Source organism: Prionailurus viverrinus, chromosome E1, assembly GCF_022837055.1.
Source record: "Prionailurus viverrinus isolate Anna chromosome E1, UM_Priviv_1.0, whole genome shotgun sequence".
Taxonomy (NCBI): Eukaryota; Metazoa; Chordata; class Mammalia; order Carnivora; family Felidae; genus Prionailurus; species Prionailurus viverrinus.
This window is the reverse complement of record NC_062574.1, coordinates 24,055,516-24,071,814: the sequence shown is the minus strand read 5'-3', so window position 1 is coordinate 24,071,814 and position 16,299 is coordinate 24,055,516. Positions and strand designations below refer to the sequence as shown.

General features: G+C 38.2%; 1 protein-coding gene across 5 annotated transcripts in view; it reads left to right on the top strand.

Annotated features, from left to right (window-relative positions):
* The window catches only part of AATF (apoptosis antagonizing transcription factor), a 106,065-nt gene that overhangs the window by 29,938 nt on the left and 59,828 nt on the right, over nt 1-16,299 (top strand). For all 5 annotated transcript variants that reach the window (XR_007146854.1, XR_007146856.1, XM_047832737.1 and 2 more), the window contains exons 5-8: nt 8,875-8,989; nt 10,391-10,589; nt 11,167-11,331; nt 13,078-13,161. Coding sequence is in view for 3 of the 5 variants with exons in the window: in XM_047832737.1 (XP_047688693.1) it covers nt 8,875-8,989; nt 10,391-10,589; nt 11,167-11,331; nt 13,078-13,161 (563 nt within the window). In the remaining 2 variants the exon portion in view is untranslated. The remainder of the gene's footprint in view (nt 1-8,874; nt 8,990-10,390; nt 10,590-11,166; nt 11,332-13,077; nt 13,162-16,299) is intronic.

The following is a 16,299-nucleotide window of genomic DNA, read 5'->3' as shown; positions in this document are numbered from 1 at the left end:
GGTCAGGTGGTATACGTGTGTAAACCTTTGATACATTTTGCCAGGTTGCTTTCTGGATATGTTGTGCTAATTAAACTCTTATCAGTTGTATATGGAGAGAGCCCTTTTCCTCCCATTCTTGCCAGCCTCAAGTAGTATCAGAAAATATCATGTTGTTTTAAGTCATGGGGTGTGTGTGTGTGTGTTTGGATGTGTGTGTGTTTTTAATTTAAGTGAGGCCAAGCATCTTTTCTGATTTCTGATATGTTTAGCCACTTGAATTTTGGACACTATTAATCATTTTTTAACATTATCTTTTTCAGATTAAGCAAATATCCCTTTACTTTGCCTTATTGGACTTGCCTTCTGTCCATATGATTTGGCCTTCTTTTGCCCACTTTGTTTTTTCTAATGCAGAAACCAAATTTGGACATAACATTTTAACAGAGCCTCGCTAGTATTTTGGTTTGTGTTTCATTTTTATCATGTAGTGGTATTGGGGAGGGCAGTTTTATCATCTTATAATTGAAAATTGCATTATACTTTGTTTTCCAGATAGTTTTTGACACATAACCATTTAAGGATACATTGATCTAGAAAATGAAAAATATGTAGTTCTTTCTAAAGCTTGTAGTACTATTTCATCTTCTTCATCAGTGTGATGGCAGTATAATAGTACCCACCTCAAAGGGTTATTGTGAGGGTTGAAGCGAGATATGTAATAACTAGGTAGGAAAGTGCCTAGGCTAGCGCCTGCCACTTTATGGGTTCTGTGTTGTTAACTGTTAACAGTGATAGTACCATCTTTTCTTAGGCTGTAGCATTATGGCCAGGTATTTGTTTCTTTCTTCTTAAAAGGGTTATGTAAGTGAATACCAATATTATACTTACGGTTACTTTTTGAAGGCTTAAAATGCACATATAAACGCATGCCAAGAAAATTATTAGGATGCCATTTTTATTCAGTTATTCATTCAGCAACTTGCAGCCTGCCATTTGCCAACACCAGTTATACCAAGGTGATTTGTTTACAATCCTTGCCTCAAGGAGCTCATAGTAGGGTGTGGAGATAGATAAACCTTTTTTTTTTTTTTTTAATTTTTTTATTAAAAAATTTTTTTAACATTTATTCATTTTTGAAAGACAGAGAGAGCGCAAACAGGGGAGGGCCAGTGAGAGAGGGAGACACAGAATCTGAAGCAGGCTCCAGGCTCCAAGCTTGTCAGCACAGAGCCTGACGCGGGGCTTGAGTTCACGGACTGCGAGATCGTGACCTGAGCCGAAGTCGGCAACCCAACCGACTGAGCCACCCAGTCGCCCCCCCCCCCTTTTTTTTTTAAGTTTATTTATTTACTTTTGAGAGAGAGAGCACAAGCAGGGGAAGGGCAGGGAGAGAGAGAGGAAGACACAGAATCCGAAGCAGGCTCCAGGTTCTGAGTCTGACACGGGGCTTGAACCCACCAATCACGAGTTCATGACCTGAGCCGAAGTTGGACACGTAACTGACTGAGCCACCCAGGTGCCCCTGGATAAACCATGTTTAAGGCATAAATATTTAAGTGTTTTTACATGAAGGCAACCTCTCAAAGTTTCCATTTCAGGTTGGCAAATGAATAATGCTTAGTCTTCCTAGTATTAAAAGAAACACAAATAAAAGCAATCTTTTATTTTCTGAGCCTCATTTTAACCATCCAAGTGTGATTACTATGTCTTCATGTGAATGCATTGTAACATTTGTTAAATTCTTAAATCTGATACGATGGTCTTGAGACTCTTGGTAGTAGCCTGTACATCTTCTAGTTACAGGAAAAAAGTTCAGTTTGATTACTGTTGCTTTTGTTAACAAAAGTCAGTTTGTTGAGGAAACATGCTTGTTGACGTTAGCAAATATGTAGTTCACATTTTGTTGGCTTGTCAGCACTTAGATTTGGAAATGATAGTGTAATTGGAAGTTCTGCCATGTAACTTTGGCATCATTTCTCTGGAGCAAACATATTTGTTGAATACTTCTTATGGCCCAACACATATACTTCTTATGTGTTGGATGCCAGAGTGACAGGACGAGGTCCGTGCTCTCAAGTAGCTTACGATGTGGCAAAGTCAGACTCTGTACGATATGACATGTGCTGTAGCCGTAGTGTGACTGAGACAGAGAGGAGTGATCCATTCAGCCTGGGAATCCCTGTTTTCAGACTCATCCTATAGAGAGAATTTGGACATTTATGTGAGGAGTAGTTTCACTGCCTAAGAGGCTGGTTGTTTAAAGGCTTTTTAATTAGAAAGGATCAGACTATTTTATATGAAAGAGACAGGGTTACGTGGATTGTGATTCTAATTTTATTTTGAATAAGTTTTCTTCAGTTTACTTTAAATTTCAATAATATTTTAAATTATAAGAGTAATATATGCTTATAAAATATTTGAACAGTTCAAAAATGTACCCAATAAAAATGAAAGTATCCCTTCTCTCCCTTGGTAACTCTCTTTAGACAGTGTAAACAATTATTTGTATATAAGCTTGGGTTTTAAGTACCTTGTATTTTCAGCATTTATTCTTTAATTTAACGGGGAAAAATAAATTTCCCTTTTTAGGAAAGCACGGTGGAGCAGTGGAGGTTGTCTGGGGCCTGTTGAGTGGAAGGTAACTGTAGTGGATTTCTGGAAGTACATTGATCAGTTAGATTGCTGTGTCCTATAGGGCTTTTTAAGGATTTATTGACACACTTCATCAAGGTATTTGAGAGAGTATTCAGGGAAACCTAAGAAATTCTGCAGTTCTTTTCCCTTCCTTATAAATTCATGCCTGGTCAGAAATTACAGCTTGAGTGGGATGTCCCTCCACAGAACTCAAATGCACACTATCTATCATGTTACTTAGTGTGGCAGTAATGTAAAATGTTAAGGATTTTTTTTTTGTTTTGTTTTTTGCTTTTTGCTTCTCTCCATGAGGGGACTCACCCAACATATTTTATCATACGTCTCTTCCTCTCTCCCTTATTTCAACTTCCACTTACTCCCCCAATTCCCCACATCATTCTCTTAAGAGAAAAAAATAAGTTTTGTCCACTGAGTCCTCTTTCTTACTTGATTTAATATGTCTTGGGTTGAATGTTTCTCACAAAAACACTTTGCATTCAGAATTAGCCTATCAAACCGTTTCCTCCATAGACTCCTCCATAGACCGCACGCCTTCCACTATGGTGCCCCCTGAGGTATGAAAACTCAGGGCTGCCTTTGGCTTAGCCATCATGCTTTTAGAATATAAGTCCCCATGCTCTGCTTTGAAAAGTTATCCTGGTGGGTATTTTGGACCATTAAAAAAAAAATTGTACTTTTGGTCCACAGAACCAACCAACCAGCAGAGACAGAACTCCTTTATACTATTCCAGTAAAAACCATAGTCCTCATGATGACACATCTACTTACCCAAATCTGGGAGTACCTATATGCACACGCCCGCACGTGTGCAGGATACATGGATATATCAGAATTCTAGTTGCACACACATTGGAGATGATAGCAACTCATCCATATGGTTGGTGTGCAGGAATTTGTAACCTGCAGTACTCTTTCTTCCTGGTGACGCCATTCTGCTTGGGGAATATAGAACAAGCCCAAACAGTAATACTGACAGAGTTCGGAATTATGATACAGTGGAGCCTTCACGTAATTCTTTGTTGAAGAAGTTAGGGCCTAAATGTTAAGGCTTATTGTTATTCTGAGTTGATAATCTCTGCCTTGCTTTAATAATTTTTCCTCATGCCTGGGTAGCCCGCGAGTTGCACAATAATCACTCACACAGCTTTGTAATCAATGCCCAAAGTAATAGGATTCCTCTGGCCACCGGCAATTAATAAATTTGTGTCTTTTTTAAAACACTAGCAAGTCGGGCCTGAAATACGACTGACTGGCTCTCCTCATTTGCATATTTATTGCAGTGGAAAAATTCTTACCAGATGATTGATGCCGAGCCTGCCTCTTGAATTCCAAGCAGCACATTATTATGAAATGAAAAATGCCGGCCATACAGTTGATTAAAGTTGAAGACAGTGGAATCGGTGTTTTTTAAGATTGTGGGAGAATTAAAGGCATATTTTAATAGATGTTGACAAGAAGTGAACTAACAAAAGCAAAGCAAAGGATTTGCTTGAAAAGATTTAATCAAACGTCTTTCTTGGGGGATTAATTGCCGGGGATGACTAGTGCAAGTGGCAGGCTTGTGTGGATTTGAATGAAAAGTATTGTTCTCAGACCAATATATCGTGTGTCATTTTGACCTATAGTTTAGCTCTGGTTCTAGAGTTACTTTTGAAGGAGAAAAAAATGCTCTTGTAATCTATACATCCTAGTTCATAGTATTTATCTGGGGTAATAGGAATGTGGGAGTTATGTATACTTGTACATAAATAATTGTATGTTTTCATGTTTATTTTAAAAATAACTGTATAGATATTTAAAAACTGATAAAGTAAGCTTTATTTTAGTTATAAATTCACTGTCGCCATTCCCTCTCCAATCCCCTTGCCAGAAGTTGTGTTACTGGTTTATAATCTAATTAATGAACTGTGTGCCTATGTCCAAACTTATTCTCTGCCTACAGTTTTGTTTATGTTGAACAGCCAAGATGAATCAGGGAAAAAAATAAAGCTGTTAGGTGAAAATGGTTTTTAGATTGGTGACATTTTATATATAGAATGCTTGCATATGGGTAGCATGTAAATGAACACTTAATACAGGAATCTGAATACCAGTTCAGTCCTAGCACTGTCGAGCAGCATAAGTGGAACTTAAAGATATTCACCATGTGAAAGCTGATGATTTTTTTTGATAGTCATACATTTTCTATGTCCACAGTGTTTAAAAATGTATAAAATGCCTTAACCTGTAAAAGACATGTTTCTTATTTTTCACCTAAATTCTGTGAGATAAACAGGCAAAGGATTATCTACATTTTACAGATGAAAAAATTGAGACTCAGAGATTAAATTGGTCCACTCAGTATAAAATGACTAGTTAGTAATCGTTGTCAGTTAGCATACAGGGCTCCCGACCCTCAGTAAAGTACTCTTTCCATTGATTCTCTACTTAGAAAATCATTCCTAAAGCCAGTGCCCAGACGCTGAGGTTGTATCTTGATAATATGGTGAGGCATATGTCCTTCTTAATCTCCTCTTAAGGGAAAGGCCTCTGGAAGTGGACCATGTAGGACAAAATAAACATATATATCCCTGACAGTCTCCATTTGTTTTGTGGCCCTGTGCCAAAAGGGAGGGAGAGAGAAGAAAGTATATGCTTCTTTGTTGCTTTTTTAACTGCTAACTCTGACAGTAATTAGGGAAAAATTAGAGGTGAATTAGAAACCATTGGTTCCATTCTCTTTATTTTTCATAGGGTTGAACAAATATAATTTAGTCCTATATGAATGACAAAAAGAGGGTAGGGTTTGGTTTAGTTTGTTTTTTAGGCTGGGAAGAATCACCGTTGGATTTGAATCTCCGGGAAAGTCTTTCCTCACTCTTGTCAACTGTGGCTATGAGGAGGCCTGTCGCATCCAGCAAAGGATTGTCCGTTGTCTCTTCAGATTTTACATAAAATCTTACCAGAAGAAAATGTAACCCTAATATTGCAAAGAAATGAGAATTGGGTTCTTTTCTTTTTTTCCATATCCCTTTACAGGAAGCTGTCCATGTGTTGGCCACTGGTGACTTTACTTTGATAAACATTTTTTTCTTTTTCTTTATTTCTTCTTTTTCTTCTTCTTCTTCTTCTTCTTCTTCTTCTTCTTCCTCTTCCTCTTCCTCTTCCTCTTCCTCTTTGTGTGTGTGTGGGGGGGGGGGGCGGTTAGAAGCACAGAATTGCAGATTTCATCTCTTGTAGGTCTCTTGACACTTTGATGCATTGTGGTGCTATCCCTGAATGGAGCTTAAATACTTCAGGGCTACTTTCTGACTGGGTGAAGGGGTGTATAAAATGAGAACATATGAGAGAGTATTAACAGAAAGGCACACTTTGATTTACTGATATTGGCTCTCTGCTTTCTTGTTGGATTGATATGCTGTCTAATATATCTGCAATGGATTTTTTTAAACTGACTTGAACAAAATAAAAAGGCTTGTATAGCTACTTGAAAGTGGCCCTTAAAAGTAGTAGTCTTTTCGTTGGATGTTTTCACACTTCTTGGTTATGCTACATGTTAGAGTCAAATTATGACTTGCTCTTGGGGGCAAGCAGCTATAAACATTACAGACTCTGCTTTGCAGCTTCTTCCCTGCATCGTTCTTGATTTCATATTTTAGATCATGGACACATGATACCTCAAGGAAGTCAGGGACAGACACTTGGCTTTTCTTGTTCTTTTAAATTTTTTATTGTAAAAAACACATATCCTAAAATTTACCTAACATAAAATTTATCGTGACCATTTTTTTAATTTTTAAATTTATTTCTAATTTTAATTCTAGTATAGTTAACATATAGTGTTATATTAGTTTCAGGTGTACAGCATAGTGATTCGGCAATTTATCCTGACCATTTCTGAGTGTACAATAGTGCTCAGTAGTGTTAAGTACATTCACATTGTTGTGTCACCAATCTCCAGAACTTTTTCCATCTCATAAACCTAAAACTGTATACCCATTAAAGTCTGCATTCCCCTTTCCCCCAACCCCCGGTAACCCCCATTCTACTTTCTGTCTCTATGGATTTGACTACCTTAGGTACCTCATAGAAGTGGAATGATATAGTACTTGTCTTTTTATGACTGGTTTATTTCACTCAGCATAATGTTCTCAGGGTGTATCCATGTGTTGTAACAAGTGTCAGAATTTCCATCTTTTTAAGGGCTGAATAATATTTCGTTGTTTTTCTTGTTCTTTTTTGACTAAGCTCAAGATTGAAGGATTATAGATGATTTTTTTCTATACAGAGATGAACGGGGATGATAGAATCATTTATTATCCTCTGGTCTTGGGATCACTTGAAAGTGTTTTCTTTTTCAGTTATGGTAAAATGTACATGACATAAATTTCCCAGTTTAACCATTTATAAATGTATTGTTCAGTATCTAAGTCCATTCACACGGTTGTCCAGCATCACCACCATCCATCTCCGGAACTTTCTCATCTCAGTCAGAAACTCTTATCTATTCCCTTCTCCCCTGCACCCCTGGCAACCAGCATTCAGTTTTCTTCAATGAATTTGACTATTCTAGGTCCCTCGTGTAAGTGGCATCACACAGTACTTGTGCTTTTGCAACTGGCTTATTTTACTTAACATAAGATTTTCAAGGTTAGGTCTTGGGAGTTTTAAAAACTACATTGCAAATGTGAAATAAGTTTGTGGTTTCACTTTGGAAAATATGGGCTCTGTCTCAAGATGTAGCCTTTTCTAGAAAAGACATTAAAAACTGTGATTAACGCTAACTGAAGTTTGTGTGGGCTGAAGTCCCTATCGAATGTAAAATAAAAATGAATGTAGGCATTGCTAAATGAAAGTAGGGATGCTTGTGAGGTTACAGTTATTTAAGGGAAAGGGGGAAGGAGTGATAGAAGCATGGCCAGAGATGAATGGACAGCTATTATTAGTAATAAGAATGGAAAATCACACGATTTAGCAATGGATTAAATCTATAGAATAAGGGCACCAAAATGTCAGTGATCTATGAAAACACATTATACAGAAGAGAAAATCAGACAAGGGAGAAGTATTAGGTAGGAAGAGAAAAGTTCTGTTTCTGATGTGGTATATTTGGAGGACTGATGGAGCATCCATGCGAAGATTTTCTTGCAGTTGCTGGAAGTGTGGAAGCTCGATAATAGGTGAGACGTCTGAGTGCTATCAACGCATAAATAGTGATTATCAGTGTCTAGTTAGCCCCTTTAGTAGGCTTAGGCTGACAAAGAAGGTAAGAGTTCAGTTCTCAGAGGGCCAGTTTTTATTCTGAAAGTTCTTAGCCATAGACTGTGTACTTAATCCTGACCAGCTTTGTTACAAACGCATCCTGTCGGCTACGAGAAGAACCAGGTAAGAGCGTGTTCTAGATGTGAAAAATTTTAATACAGAATTCAGTACTGCAAACAGTAAGTCATTAGCTTGGGTTTTCATATGTGAACAAGAACTTTTCATGTGCGAGAGAGGGGCACCTGGGTGGGTGGCTCAGTCGGTTGAGCATCTGACTTCGTCTCAGGTCACGATCTCGCAGTTCGTGGGTTCGAGCCCCGCATCGGGCTCTGTGCTGACAGCTCAGAGCCTGGAGCCTGCTTCAGATTCTGTGTCTCCCTCTCCCTCTCTTTGACCCTCCCCTGCTCGCACTCTGTTTCTCTGTCTCTCAAAAATAAATAAACATTAAAGAAATTAAAAAATGAAAGAATATGTATGAGAGATTGAGTGAATAATTTGGCACCTCAGACCATAGGCAAATGAGATCTCCTGTAGGAGGGTGGTGGCGGCGGTGACAGTGGTGGAGGTAGGGATCCCAGGACAAAGTTGTGCTGTTTGGAAGAGAAGGAATTGCTTAAGGAATTGATTGATAGAGGGATAATCCAGGAGGTTGGTGGCTTGTAGAAACTAACACCATAGGGGAAAATGACTGGTTATGATGACAGGGAAGGAATTTGTCAATCTGACTAAATTTAAGAACCCACAATTTATTGCAGACCCTTCCCTACACACCTTATGTATGTTACCTTGCGTGTTCCTCACAACAAGCCTGTGAGTTAGGCACTGTTATTATCTCCTTTCAGGAATTTGGTATTTCAGAGAATTCTTAGTCTGTGGGTACCCTGTGCCTGCCCCCCATCCTGGCCAGAACTGCTCAGGAGTCATGAGTTATAGTCGTTGCCTATTTTGGAGAATTGTAGATAATAAATTGTTCCTTCTCTGTGCTCTATTTCCCAGGTCACAAGGCCCTTAAAGCATTGTTGAGGTCATTGGTAGATCTTCAGGAAGAGTTACTTTTCCAGTACCCAGACACTCGATATCTAGTAGATGGGACAAAGGCCAAAGCAGAAAGGTAAGGAAAGAATGGAGCTATGGAGTTGCTTATTTTAATCTGAATAGTTTCCCATCATTTATGAAAAAGCCAAATCCTCTGCAGGCAGATGTCAGACTTACTGTTAGTAAAACAGAAAGAGCCTCTTATATTTAACTGGTGGCCAGGATAGCACATAAATTGGGAATAGGGTTTTTCATTTTTATATTTACTTGGACTTGCTCCCCTTTGTGGGCATCTGCAAAACGCTTGCCTTCTCTTTAGATTTGTTTAAATTGGGAGATGAAAGCACATTGTTAATATTCTTTTTTTTTTTTTTTAATGTTTATTTATTTTTGAGAGACAGAGCACAAGTGGGGGAGGGGCAGAGAGAGAGGGAGATACAGAATCCGAAGCAGGCTCCAGGCTCCGAGCTGTGAGCACAGAGCCCAACGCCGGGCTCAAACCCACAAACCATGAGATCATAACCTGAGCTGCAGTCGGACACTCAGGCAACTGAGCCACCCAGGCACCCCAATATTCTTAATTAATGTTTATGAAGCCCTTTGTGCCAATACCATGGAATTGCTGGTCACAACCATTTCCTTTTCAGTGAGGGAAGAAGTAGTTATTTTGAAGGGTAGAAATTTCTCAGAAAAGAGCAGAGTAAACCTGTTTTCTGAAATTGTCACATTTGATGAAGGATTTCCCCACAACCCCCTGTACCACCCATTGTTTGAACTTGCTGTGTATGGTACCTGCTTGCTTTTTTTTCCCCTGGGCTTATCTTTTGCTCCATTCTTTTCCACTGAGTTAGTTGCAGGGATAATAAGTAAGCTCACATTTATTGAGCATCTACTATGTGTTGGGGTCAGTAGTCCATTGAGGGCAATTGGCTTGATAGGTGGAGGTTGTATTACTTTCTCATGGAAGTTGCATTTATTGCAACATACTTTCCGTTCTGCCTACCCCTTTGAGTTTTCTTCACATTTGGCTCTCTTCCTGTGATTAGACTACTATTATTCAGCTTTCCTGAACAATTCGTTACAGGGAGACACATTGCCCTTATTTATTTGGGGATTAAGGTCATAAAAGTATGATTATGTGTTTAATTTTTAAAGACCCATCTTGTAACAGTAGAGGCCTGGTTCATATGCATTTCTAATAATGTTTTTACAACCTCATTTATTTTTACGGTTTGCTTACTTTTAAAAAAATATTTCTAAGCCAGTAGTTTTTATATTTATTTGAAAAGTTACATGAGTTTTTGATTGACCTCATGAACATTCTTTTCAAACAGAAAAAGCCATCCTCACATCTATGATGTTATTGAAAATGTAGACAGAATAGGGAAGGCCTAAATACTCGACATCATGTGAGCTTAGCTTTTTATTTGGGTAATGTTTGTTTTCATTGGACTTAGTGTTCTTATTGGTTTTCTAGTGAGGAAGAGATTTCCAGTGAAGATGAAGAGCTAGTAGAAGAGAAGAAGCAGAGAAAGGCCCCACCAAAGAGGAAGCTAGAAATGGAGGACTATCCCAGCTTCATGGCTAAGCGTTTTGCCAACTTCACAGTCTATAGGAACCGCACACTTCAGAAATGGCATGATAAAACCAAGTTGGCTTCTGGAAAACTGGGGAAGGTGTGTGTGTGTGTGTGTGTGTGTGTGTGTGTGTGTGTGCGCGCGCACATGTAAGTACATGTGTGTAACAGAGGTTGTGGCCACCTGAAGCAGTTTTAAGAAATTGGAACTACAGCTCATGCATCTTATATTTATGTAGCTCATTATAATGTCATGATGTGATAGTAATCGGTCATTACTGTAGAAAATTTACTGAACTCCCACCATTGGGGTTTATACTATTCAGACCTGGGATTTTAACTTTATTAGAAAGAATATTTTATTCTAGAAATTATGGCCTCATAAGTGTTCAGATGTTTGGGAACACAAACTACTTAAAGAAGTAGATTTTTAAACAGTTATGAAAGATGCAGAAGTTACTTTCTGGGTATAGGAAAGTAATACAACCTGCTTAAGACTAATTTTTTTTTTTTTTCCTGAGAACAGTTACAGCCATTCAGAAACTCGGTCTGTAATACAAAGTCCCTCCTGAGAGGAGGATCGTCTGTTTCTCTGCTGACACAGAAAGATAGAGAAACCAATGTAGCTGCCTTCAGCACACACTTTCTGCATTATCTGACACTAGTTAATGTTGCAGGGTTTTGGTGCCTTTGAACGCTCAATCTTGACTCAGATCGATCATATTCTGATGGACAAAGAAAGATTACTTCGAAGGACACAGACCAAGCGCTCCATCTACCGAGTTCTTGGCAAACCTGAACCATCAGCGCAGCCTGTCCCGGAGAGTTTGCCAGGACAACCGGTAAGAGCTCTGTGATGCTGGGTGATTACCGTGAGTAGTTTCTATGAGGCTAATTAGCTGAAAAATCTGATCACCTGCTTGTAGATGTCATTCTTGGTATAAGAAGTTAGTGAAAGAAAGGGAAAAAGCACTACTTTACTAGATTGTTAACAAAGTAAGAGTATATGGAAGGACAAAATTCTTTTAAAATGGAGCTATTGTTAACTTCTGTGTAGTCTTCTCTTATTTTTGAGTTTGATAGGAGTCTGGTAATGGAAGCATTCATAATCCAGTTTTTATAATTCAGTTTTAAAGCGACTTCTTTGGAAATGTCAGTATTGAAGTGAGTGTGTACTTTAGGCTTTATATTGGACATGTAGATACTACAGAAAAGGATCCAAAATTAGAACAAATTCTTTTGTTTAAAGGAAACTTTTATTTATAGAAACATATACTTAATAATTTTTTTAAAAATTCAAAAGAATTTATTTTTTTTTTTTTAAATTTTTTTTTTCAACGTTTATTTATTTTTGGGACAGAGAGAGACAGAGCATGAACGGGGGAGGGGCAGAGAGAGAGAGGGAGACACAGAATCAGAAACAGGCTCCAGGCTCTGAGCCATCAGCCCAGAGCCTGACGTGGGGCTCAAACTCACGGACCATGAGATCGTGACCTGGCTGAAGTCGGACGCTTAACCGACTGCGCCACCCAGGCGCCCCAAAAATTCAAAAGAATTTAAAATGAAAAGTAAAATTCCGCTTCTTAGATTGAACCAATGTTCACAGTTATAACAAGCTTTTTCTATTCATATAACTATATACACATATAACACATATATCTATATAGAAATATGGTTACATATTTTTAATTAAATGGAATGGATATGTGTATTTATAAATATATAAAATATTATAAACTATATGTAAAATCTTACAATTTTTAAATTTAAATTTTCCTAGAGATCGATTATATAGAGATCGATTTCATTTTTCCTAATGGCTACTGAACATTCCCTCTTATGGGTGTGTACTATAATTTATTTAAACAGTGGATATTTTTGTTGTCTGCAGCTTTAGAAACAGTGCTATTGGAAACATTCATGAGCATTTATAATATGTGTATTTGTGTGGACATATGGATAGATTTCTCAAAGTGGAAATAGCAAATCAAAGAGAGTACACGTTTTTTTAAAAGTTTATTTAGGGAGAGAAAGCATGAGTGGGGGAGGGGCAGAGAGAGATTGAGAGAGAGAGAGAGAGAGAGAGAGAGAGAGAATCCCAAGCAGGCTCCACACTGTCAGCACAGACCCCAACGTGGGGTTCAAACCCACAAACTGCAAGATCATGACCTGAGCCGAAGTTGTACGCTTAGCTTAACCCAGGCGCCCCCACATTTTAAATCCTGACACGTGTTACTGATTCCCTCCAGAAAGGTTGTATTAGTTCCCATTTCCACCAGCTGGGTTTTCTGGCACTGATTGTTGCCAGTTTTAGAAGTGAAAAATGGTGTCTTCTTATTTTAATTTTCATGTATTTAATTAGAATGAGGTTAAACATTTTTATATGATTATTGATCGTTTATGGTTCTTTTTCTGTCAAGTGCCTATTAATGTTTTTGTCTACTTTTTTATTGGAATGTTTTTGTTCTTTAAGAGTTCTTTATATCTTAAGGAAAAGTGCTTTGACTGTCATACACATTATATGTAGTAGCTACATTACTTCAATAACCTTTTTGGATTCACTCCTTCCTCTTTTCTCCTTGATTCAGGAGATCCTTCCTCAAGCCCCTGCCAATGCCCACCTGAAGGACTTGGATGGAGAAATCTTTGATGATGATGACTTTTACCACCAGGTATAATTTTCATACTCTTTTCTTTTGTTACAGATCAGGTGTTAGCATTTTAAAACAGCTCATAGAATTCTCTGGTCTACTTTGGAAGGAGGATAGAGTCAGGGAGTTAGAAGTGCTGTCTTCAGAATTGACTTACTGTGTAGTTCTGAATCTGTTTTTCCTTTCCTGTCTTGTATTTTTCCTTTTGAAATGAAAACAACTACAACTACTTTGTTAGTTGCTGCAGAGTATAAATTATGTGTAAAACAGCTGAGCTTCTTCGAGTCAGGTGGTTCATTCTTTCTCAGACATTTTTGAGAATATTAATGTAATAGAGGACTTTTTGCTAGTTATTTGGTTTCTTGTACTATTACTGTTAGATTGGGATATGGAGCTAAAGGGCTGGGATCCCAGAGTTCTTGAATTGAACTTCTGGTTCTATTACCTATTAAGTCTCTTGTGTTTTGTGTGTGTGTGTGGGGGGGGGGGTGCCTCTTCAAATCAGTTAAATATGTATTGAGATTGTCTGCTACCATTGATTATAATTACAGTGTAATGTTTTGAAGACAGAAAGAATTGGTAGAAGTCGAAATATGGCCCAGCTGTTGATCCCTCTTTGCAAATGTCCCTCAGTTCTTTCCCTTGATATTATTGTCTGCTGGCATGCTGCTCTTTTTAATGATGCTGGTGACTCTGAATGTAGTTTGGGCTATTCTAAAGAACTAAAATATTTTCCTGTAATCCTGGGTCTCCGGGTAAGTTATACTTAATGAAATCTGCTTTAGGATGTACCCTTTCTAGCTCTGGGAATCAAGGAGGCTATTCAGCAGTGATGCAACAGCTTTTGTTGAGCCATTATTTATCGAGATACCCTTTTTTTCCCTGCTGAATTTTTAGTGTATTAACTTTACCAAGGAATTTCAACTGCTTGTTGAAGGTTTAGCCATGATGTATTATGTATTGGGAATATGAAGGAAAAAATTTGGGAAAATTACACTACAGGGCCAATAGAACTGGTGATTCTATATAGGGGATACCTCTGAGTCTTTGCCATTAGAAGAGAAAGAGACTCTCTAATAATCTTTCTATTCACTCTGGAGTGTTCAATGAAATTATTGCCATAAGTGAGCCTTAAAAGTAATGATGAGAGGGTGTAAGAAAGAGGATTGGTGTGGCCTCAGGTGTTCCTAGTCAGAGGTCCTGATTCTTTTTGCCTTTTCTTCTCTTATTATATCCATTTGTCAGAAGAGTAGGGAACTCTATTTTGTTCTAGAGTGTCTATAAGGAATTACCTGATATGGGATATTAATGCTGTATAACTGTGTGAGATCATGGGAGACAATCAAAAATGCTCCAGTCTTCATTAATTGAAGTGTACATTGTTCGATGGAAAGTGCATCATAAATTAAATAGGCTTAATAAAATAAACTGAAATTACTGGGGAGAAAGAAGTTGCTTCCACTGGCAATCCTTGGTCTGATTTTTTTTTTTTTTTTCCTAGAGGTCTGTTTAAAAAGAAATAGCATTACTTGATTGGCCCTTCATCCCAATTAATAATTTTACCTTCGATAAATTCTGATTTCAGAGTTATGACTAGTCACATCTTAGCTTTTCCCCTTGCTGGTTAATTGGGGTGCTGGGGTTAATCTAAATTAAAACTTAAACTAATAGAGGTCAGCAAGGCAGCTGAAACACCTGAGTGAAACAAATGGGGCTGCCAGGCGCAACTTTATCTTGGCCGTTTCCCAAGAGGGAAGTGGCAGCAAATTGGAGTTGTTTCAGCCTTCTGTAAAGGTGAATGATGGGTGACACTTGTTAATGTACAGCATCTCCGGAAGCATTCCAGATTGCTTTGCTGCTGCACCAACTGCTGCCATCCATGCACAGTCAGTAGGAACTGGACCAGTTGCCAACATCTGGCAGCACAGCAAGGAATGGGTGCAAGTCCTGAAACCCCGCAGATTCTAAATATGGTGCTTAGAACTGTGCAGGCTTTAATCACTTACCACTCTTTGGCAGCGGGCTCCGACAGCTTATCCTAGCCTCGTACATCACATCCCGACATCTGCTGAGCCGCAAGGCAGCTGCACATTCATTTTCTCTTCTTGCCTTTTCTCTTTGCCTCCTATTCCTCTTATTCTTCCCACTTTCCCCCCGCCTCCCTTCAGTTTTCCTCTCCCTCCCCAATATACTTCTTGGGAGAGATGATCTGTGAAGATTACTGCTTCATTGTGTGCAAGTAATTGTGGTGATGCCAGGCCCTTGACAGACACAGCACAGCACCTGTTCTGCTGACCTGGTTAATTTCTTCTGTTGAGTGGGATTTGCCCGAGATTGGAGCTGAAGCCAATTCAATGATAAGGCTAAAGAAAATGGCTGTATGTTTTCTGTCACCTCCCAATTAAATTGGCTTCATAAAGTGCTTTCCTTTATTTGTCAGGGTAGTAAGCCTGAGCTAAGTGTTGCATTCAGAAGTGGCACAATGTATTACAATGGGCCTGTGAGTTTTCATTTGTGTTTTTTTTTAATGTGGTCATATGGAAGAGCTGGGTGGTGAATATAATACACTTCGCCTTTTTTTTTTTTTCTTTTAACCATACTTGAAGCCAGACTCTTTGGGTCCGTGTTTTGTAAGGAAGAGATTATAGCCACATTGAATTTTAATGTTTCATTGTAAGGGTTTAAAGGCTTACTTGGTTAATTCAGGCTGTGTAAATGCCCTAACTACTGAGAATGATATTCAGGGTCAGAATACCCAACATACACACACACACACACACACACACACACACACACATTCATTCATTCTCTCTCTACCTTTGTTTCATAATGGGCCTTTAATTACTACAACTTTGAAAATATATCTGTATTATTTAATAAAGCGACATGTGTATGTGTATACATACTCAGACACTGAAGAGTATCAGATATCATAAGTAATCATATCATTTTTGAGCTGAAAGAACTTTAAAAGAAACTGCATCCCTGAGAAGTTAAGTAACTTCCTGGAAGCTGTATAGTAAATAGTGACATGAATGCTTGATCTCAAGATTTTTGAGACCGAGTCCTATTCTTTCTGTACCTTTATTTCTTAAATATTTCATTCTTGAGCCATAAAAAGACTTCACTATAGTATTATACCTTTTGGTTTGTAAATAA